Source organism: Castanea sativa, chromosome 1 (assembly GCF_040712315.1).
Source record: "Castanea sativa cultivar Marrone di Chiusa Pesio chromosome 1, ASM4071231v1".
Taxonomy (NCBI): Eukaryota; Viridiplantae; Streptophyta; class Magnoliopsida; order Fagales; family Fagaceae; genus Castanea; species Castanea sativa.
This window is the reverse complement of record NC_134013.1, coordinates 72,028,704-72,036,836: the sequence shown is the minus strand read 5'-3', so window position 1 is coordinate 72,036,836 and position 8,133 is coordinate 72,028,704. Positions and strand designations below refer to the sequence as shown.

Genomic DNA, 8,133 nt, shown 5'->3' with positions numbered 1-8,133 from the left:
TTTGAAATCAATGAAAAGCTACTTTCATTGTCTTAAAATTTGTAAGTGTTGATATAGAGACTGTAGTGGCATAAGAAACGTAGAAATTAACACTATAGAATCTATATATAAAACATAAATCATACAAGAAAAACACTAAAGAATCAACAGCTTGTAAGTGATAATGTGAACTGTGATCTAATGACATTTATTGGTTGCATGAATTGGAGAAATTTTTCCCCCCAATGTGTTTAGTTTGAATTTGGTTTACTACAAAACTTCAAAGATTAACTATGACTAATAATAATAGTATTCATGAATGGATCATAAATAACTTCTTAGAAAATTTATCAAAAAGCACCGCACATCGATGATCGGTATATCAGCTAGTTAATACAAATGCAAGTCCTTGAGGAAATTTATCTCATTATCTCAGTCAAGTGCATATGTAAGACTCCAACATTGTCGGTTATCTCTATTTGCATCGTATCTGCAAGTATTCATGAACAAATTTCACTTACAAATTAGTAATCTTGCTTGCTCAATTCTCAACAATAAATTCTTGAATTTCTATTCCCGTATGGCGGGCCCCTCCTTGTACTCTCAGCATAACTTCATCTCCAACTTTAAGTGATGTCACAGGGATTGCTGTCTTTTGATGCCCAGTTTCTACAAAGGATGAGCAGAAAATTTCAACTCTGATCATATAATGGATACAAATATTGAAACAGATAACTTTCACACTACAAGAAACCTGTTGCTATAGTCTTATACCTTGGCAGGGACAGACAAGGGCAACTGTTTCTGCATTCTGTAGAAGGATGCTGTAAATAGTTTGAGCATCTAGATCTCTCTGCAATAGACCAAGTTTAATATAAATTACGAATAGGCTGTGAATTAGCATAAGAAAATAGCTCTGTTTAATTATTTATACAAGTGACAACTTCTAACTGAGCACTTAAATTTGGGAGGTACTAGAAATAAGCTCAATTTAAATGACAGGCAGTGGCAAACCAAAAAAAATTTCCTTCTGAGGCTGAGGCCAACATAAAGACTAAAGATGTATCAAATCATATGACGTTCCTTTTCCTGGATTATTTTGACAAAAAAACATAGAAGAGCTCAATTCAGAAGTTGCAAAGGTTCAAGTGAAAAATAGTAACTTCATCCCTCCATACACACTGAAGCTATACATCTTTCAGTCTTATCAGATTCCCCATACATTCTTTCACTTAATGAATTAATACTTTTCAGGGATCGCATGGTTTAAAGAAAGCTATTTCTAGATTTACTGAAAATATGCAATTAATCACACTCTTTTTTTCTTTTTCTTTTTATAAGTACAATTAATCACACTCTTGGATACGATACTCCCTATTTACTCTAAATAAACTGCAAACCATTATAATAGTAAGCAATCTCTTAGATTAAATATCAGCAAGTTATTGCCACTCTTCTATACAGAAACTCTTTTTTATCAGATATAGCTCGACATTATTAATTTAATCTTCCACAACCTACCAGCAAACTATACTGCAGTTCTGTCATTAAATGTTATCCACTTTTTGTTCTTGACCACCTAAATCACAACATACTATCTTGATGACATTGCTTTGATAGAAAAATATATAAATGTTTACTTGACCACTTCCTATGTCAGTTTCTGCACTTTTGCGTACTACTTTAGAGAAAATGTATCTAAGGTACCCCGCATGGCATGGATGTTGTTAGGATTGTTGGTGTTGGTTAATTCCATGACAAGGTTTGCTTGTAATCATTGAACAATTTTCAACTGTGTTTGTATGGTGTAGTTGAAGTTGAAGACTAAAGATTGTTGTTCACTGTGCAAGTCTGCAAAATTCAGTCAATAGAACTTCATAATCAGTCAAACCAATATAATAATAAGTTGGACAGAAACTTTTGCCAGTCATTCAGTCAAGTGATCCCTTTAAGGAAAGCACTGACTTGGGCTTTCAAGGAAGCTTTTGTGGCCAATCTTACCTCAAACCCCTTACCTTTATATACGAAAAATCAAGCTCTAATATACTAAGGAAGATGCCAACAGAAAACATTGAAAAGCCTATACCATGATTAAGGTTGTAATTTTTTTTTTTTTTGATAAGTAAGAATGATATATATACGAAGGTTACTCTATGCCTGAAAAACACATAGCAACCCAGAAATACAAGAAAAAGAAAACAAAGAGAAACAAGAGAGAAAACCAAACAACAAAGAAATTACAATAGGAGAAGGGAACAAAGAAAAGAGGGGAGGGAATCACTAGACGTGAGTCCCCACGCCCGAGACCAATCAAATAGAGTTCCACAAAAAGAAGCAAGCAACTGATCACTAGAGTTATCCAAGTCCTCAAAAGTCCTCCGGTTCCGCTCCTTCCAAATACACCAAAAGATGCACAACGGGACTAAATTCCAGATCTGAGACGAATGCTTCCCCAGCCAATTCCACCATCCAAAAAGCAAGTCTGGAATCGAACTAGGCATAACCCAAGCCAAGCCAAAAGTTATAAAAACAAAGCTCCATAACCGATAGGCCACCTCACAATGAAGAAGAAAGTGATCTACCGTCTCTCCACAATGACGGCACATAATGCACTAATCCACAAAAACCAATCTCCTCAATCTCAGATTGTCTCCCGTTAGGATCTTATTCCAAGCTACACACCAAACAAAAAAAGAAACTCGCCTAGGGGCCTTTACTTTCCAAATAGCTTTCCAAGGAAAGATAGTTGAAGGAGAATTTCTTAATTTGTTATAGTACGACCGGATGTCAAAAGCCCCATTAGGCTTCAATTTCCAACTCATCCGGTCTCCAACATCCATAGGAGGGATTATAGCACCCAACATACGAAGAAACCGCAGCCCTTCATCCATCTCCCAATCATTAAAAAATCTACTAAACCGAACATTCCAAAATCTTCTATCCTCCGCCCCCTACCTATGCAAAGAAGCTTCAACAGAAGCCGCCTTATCAATGGCAATGCCATACAGCCTAGGAAAAGCCAATTGAAAAGGTTGATCCCCATACCACCCATCCTGCCAAAACCTCACCCTATTCCCCAACCCAACCACAAACTGACAATTTTTGCTGAAATCCTCCCAACCCATGCGGATGCTTCTCCACAAACCACACCCATGAGCTCCCCTAACCAGCTTTGAGGTCCATCCCCCCAATCTTCCCCATATTTTGAAGCTACTACCCGCCTCCATAAACGACCCTCTTCCTTACCAAACCGCCACAACCATTTCCCCAATAAAGCTTTATTAAAGGTAGTGAGTTTCCTTATCCCTAAGCCACCATTGGCTATAGGCGCACAAACTTTGTCCCATCCTACCAAATGAATCTTGCTATCTCCCCACAGGAAATCCCTTTGCATCTTTTCAATTTTATTAGCCACATGGAAGATGGCAACAAAACACCTTTATATGCAAAAATCATCTGACATTCAAAAATCATCTGATGTTTATCTTCTACTTGTTTATCCATGATTAATGTTGTGCTTAAATTAATTAACTACCCGGGCTTAATATTGAATCGTTAATTAAAATTGGTAGTAAGCTGTATTAGGGGTCTCAATGCATTTTGCAAATGTACTTGGTAATAATTGTCGAACAATTAATGCTATCATAGGCAGTTGGGAACAATTTTACTAAAGTTCTACCGCATGTGAAATAGCACCAACCAAAATGAACAGTCATTGGATTAGAAATATTATCAGAAGACCAATTTCTTTCTTCCTTACAGAATTTAAAACCAACCTTTGCCTCCACAAGAATCAGTGGTCTGGTCTCTATCTTCACACGCCCAACTATTGCAGTTCGCTGTTGACCTTTTTGATCAACCACTATCACCTCTTTTCCTGCCTTCAACTCAGAAAGATAGGAAGTCTTTCCTCCTGGAACAGAAACATAGGCATGTACTGGTCCCTGTAAAATTTCAATATACTTGGTAAATACAGCTGCATAAGAATACAAGAACAGTAGATCCAAAAAAATGGCTCTGACAACCTTCCAGTACTTTGGTGACTGGAAGACTGGAACATGAATTTGTTGCCTAAATATTTTTTTTTTCTAATTTCCCAAATGGCAGTAACAAACTTCTTTTATTCCTGGAAAAGAGCTGGTTGTTCATGGTTGCATGCCTTATACACCAACATAAAGAAAAAAAATAGGGAACAAGATTCAACACCCATGCCAGCCTTCAAAACACAAGCTTTGTAGATGTCACATGCTGAGTTGACAGAGTCATTTCACAATTCCAAATTATATACAGAATTGGTGGGGAATATACGGTAGTTGGATTTTGCAAAGAATGGAAAAAAAAAAATATATATATATATATATATATTTATTTTTATCTAGACTTCCACAGTATTTGAATTGAATAGTATGCAATGTACATCTAAGAAAACAACTGACTTGTAAAGAATTGTATGAAAAACATTACAATTAACAATGACATAGGAAATGGAACAACTTTGCCTTTGAATGATTCCAAAGAGCTGCTTTAAGGTTTTTGAGACAATGCTTAAGATTAATAAGCAAAAAAAAAATTGTAAATTGGATGTGCTGAACTGGGACACCATTTGCTTCACTATCAAACTGGCAACTGATGTAGCAAACCTTTGGGATTAGAGTGCTTGCCAAGATTTACAAGAAGACCTTCATCATAATATCAACTCTAAAAAATCCAAAGCCAAAACTTACTGCATTGACACGAAAAGGTCTGCTGGCAATGTAATTTGACTCCAAACATTCTGAGTGCACAAGGAATAATCCTCTAGCAAAGGATCCAACCTGAGAAATAAGTGGACCATAAGAATGAATGCATCCCATTCAATTGGCACAATAATAAATCATAATTGTAGAATTACAGATGAGAACGTGGAAGCATACCAGAAGCCCTTCACCAGGTCTCATAAGGCTACAGAGATCTACACAAACTCGATCCCCCATTCCAGCTACTTGAACTCGAGTTACAGTCGCTTTGGTCAGGCTCAAAAGATTGCTCACTTCATCTCTTCTGTCAAAATAGTCCTGATAATTTTTATATGATAAGAAGCAATGCTTCACTACTCCACAAGTCCCAACCAAAAATGTATTACCTTTAGCTCAAGAACAGCTTCCACATCCTCAACTTCTAAAATAACACCACCTAGGCCTTGCTCTAGGGCCTACAAACAAGAAGAATAAATATGAAAAGGATCTTAGGATGCATCTAAAAAGAAAAATTAACAAATTAGATTATCTAAGAAGTCCTTCAAAAATGTGAAGTTCATTGTAGCCCTAATGTTAAAGAATCTTAATTGTACCTCAAGGAACATTTGAGCTTCAGAGGGAGTTTTTGATATGGCAAACACTATTGTTTTACTGTCTTGAAATGCTGCAACAATATTCTCTGCTGGAATCGCCTAAGAAAAAGTAAATAGGACCAAGTGACAAGTAGCATTGCATTTTAAAGGAGCAGGAATCAAGATAGGTTCATTGAATAATTGTGACAGAAAGTGCTACAAAGATTATGTAAGCGATTGCTGCTCAAAACAATTTATGACTGTTATCATATAACGCACATGTGCTGTCATGACTGTAATATTGAAAGGGCGATTTAAAGCCACCCCCTTTCCATGATGCCTTTGTATATGAATTGTGCAGATTGATGAACAGGAAGTTAGAAGCAATGGAAGAAAACACTAAAGCCATCTAGTGTCCTAATGCATGTAAGGCAAATCCCAAAAGTTTTCACTAAAATCATTGACATAAAGTAAACTTTCAGTTAATTCAATTAATTCAACTCACACTTAGCTACGAAAAATGAAATTCAACAAAGTATCATCTATTAATGAATTCCAGATGATTATCGTACTCTCTCATCAATCCAGGGTAGCATTCAAGTCAGTAAGCAAGTGGCCAAGACTTTTCAGCCATAACAAGATTTCAATGTTCTTATTACCAGTACTAACAAGAAGGAGTTATCACCAGCCATTGATATTTTAAGACAATGGTAAACTTCATTTCATTCTAGCTCAAATCATACAACTGAGATAGTTGACATGCAGTACTTGACTGCCAATATAAGAACATAAAAGAAACAAATTTGATATGATATAAATTATCTTCAGTGGTCAGCAACAGGCATACCTGCCAATCTAGTAAATTGATAACAACATTCTCCCCCTCTCCTTTTGCTGGTTTTAGCTGCAGTAATTCTTGCGGATTTGAAATCTCAAAAATTGTGGCAACCCTTCTATTCTCATTATCAAAAATCCCTCCCTCTTCAACATAAAGAGGACATATCAACGCAATTGCTGTAAACCTCACAACCAAATTTACAATCTAAGATTCCATAATTCACAACACCAACAAGCAAAAAGACTCATGCTTTGAAAAAAATATAATGAAAATCACCAACATCCACACATTGGTGATAAATTACCACATCCTAAAATTTTAAGCTATTCAAAACGTGGTGAATTTAATCTTTTAACCACTATTATTTTAAAACTCTCCCTCACATGCCCTATCTCTCTCTTAATAGGTGGGACCCAACATGAGATTTTTAAATTTTTAAATGGAAAGTAGAGTGGATAGAGGGTTCAACTGCTACTCTAATACCATCATAAACTACCAATTGTCCTAAAGGCTTAAAGTGTGTGAATTTAATCATTTAACTATCATTATTTTAACAGTGAGTCACAAAACACCCATCTTTTCTACCAGTTTTCCTAAAAGCCTAAAGTGTGTGTGAATTAATCATTTAACCACCATTATTCCAACAATAAGTCACAAAATACCCATCTTTTCTCTTGCTGGTGTCTATCCAAGAAGCATAGAGCACAAAACTACACACGAAAAAACTATAAGCCGATTGTAATCTAGAGATACAAAGAAGAACAAGAGGAGGATCCTAAGGAGCTTACAAGACCACTCATTGGCAAGTTGTCGATGCTTGGACGAGAAAACGAAAGTATTCCATCCTCTCTCCACAGAAGCCGTCATGACCTCTTTGCTTTGTGTCCAAATCCATACCCTCTTTGAATTTTGGTACGACCCAGAAGAGGAATGAGAAGCACACATTGCAAAACTACAACTTTGGCCTAATTGGGTTTCCTTACAATTACTGTTAGCATTCCCTGAACGACGCTTGACCCAAGAATTTGATCTGAAAAGGTTCCACGTATCTGCCAATACTATTCAGTTTAACCAAAAGTACTCGAAACTATCATTAAAAAGAGAGATAGGAAGTGGGAAAGTTGAGAAACTTGAAAATTATAGTATAGGTAGATGGGATTTACTCAATCAACATGCAGCTTGATAGAGTTCAGAAAAAACTAAATGTTGAGCAATGGAAGGTACCTGAATTGAGAGTCAAGTAGGGGAGGTGTGTGAGTGTGAGGGTTTGGACCAAAGGAGCTGAAAAATACACAACCATTTCTCAGAACGAATGTTTGGGTTGGAGGAGGTGGGGAACATACTTACAAACAGTTTTGATGTTTGATTCGAAGGGTTTTTTTTTTTTTTTTTTCCTCTCAAGTGAGATTTGGTAAAGTTGGGTCAGTGGCCAACGAAGGCCTGCTATATCAGGCACAACTACGTGAGAGGCACCGGCTTGAACCATTTAGAACAAGAGTGACGTTACGTTTATAATATTTTTATAATATTTTCACAACAAATCATAGGTGGTTAGTTGTTATTAGTTCAAATTTGAACCTAACACTAAGATTATTTTTTTGCCTTAACAATAATAACTAATAATAACTTGTCACTTAGGATTTGTTGTAAAAATATTGTGAAAATATTGTAGATATATCATTTCTCTTAGAGTAAATAAGTTTTACTGACTCATTCATTAATAAACATGGTAAGAAAATTTTTATTGAAAAATGTAAAAGTGATTAATTTTTTTAACTGTTTTTTCATTTTTTTTTATATATATTTTTTTATACAATATAGAATTTCTACTCTAACCTAATCTAAGTGTATATGTATGTGAAACTCCCTCCTAGAGACTTGAACCCCGGTCCTTACCCCCCACACTCCACAAATATTTTTTATAATTTTTAAAAAAATGAATGATTAATGTATTTTTAAAATATATACATTAACTTAGGACGGTCACGAGGCATGTTTGGAGCGGATT

At 35.7% G+C, this 8,133-nt stretch overlaps 1 protein-coding gene across 2 annotated transcripts; it reads right to left on the bottom strand.

Moving 5' to 3' along the window:
• Positions 1–258: 258 nt before the first annotated feature.
• LOC142622618 (uncharacterized) lies at positions 259–7,488 on the bottom strand. 2 transcript variants are annotated; one of them, XM_075796131.1, is made up of 10 exons: positions 7,350–7,488; positions 6,914–7,174; positions 6,135–6,301; positions 5,309–5,407; positions 5,102–5,170; positions 4,893–5,033; positions 4,704–4,793; positions 3,756–3,923; positions 754–832; positions 259–648 (listed from the first exon to the last, which is right to left on the bottom strand). In XM_075796131.1, exons 1-10 carry the CDS (start codon positions 7,423–7,425, stop codon positions 521–523), a joined length of 1,278 nt encoding a protein of 425 aa, XP_075652246.1. In that variant the 5' UTR covers positions 7,426–7,488; the 3' UTR covers positions 259–520. The 2 variants fall into 2 exon arrangements, with proteins under 2 accessions (XP_075652246.1, XP_075652247.1); XM_075796132.1 differs by lacking the exons at positions 259–648; positions 754–832 and adding an exon at positions 1,691–1,830.
• Between the last annotated feature and the right edge of the window lie 645 nt (positions 7,489–8,133).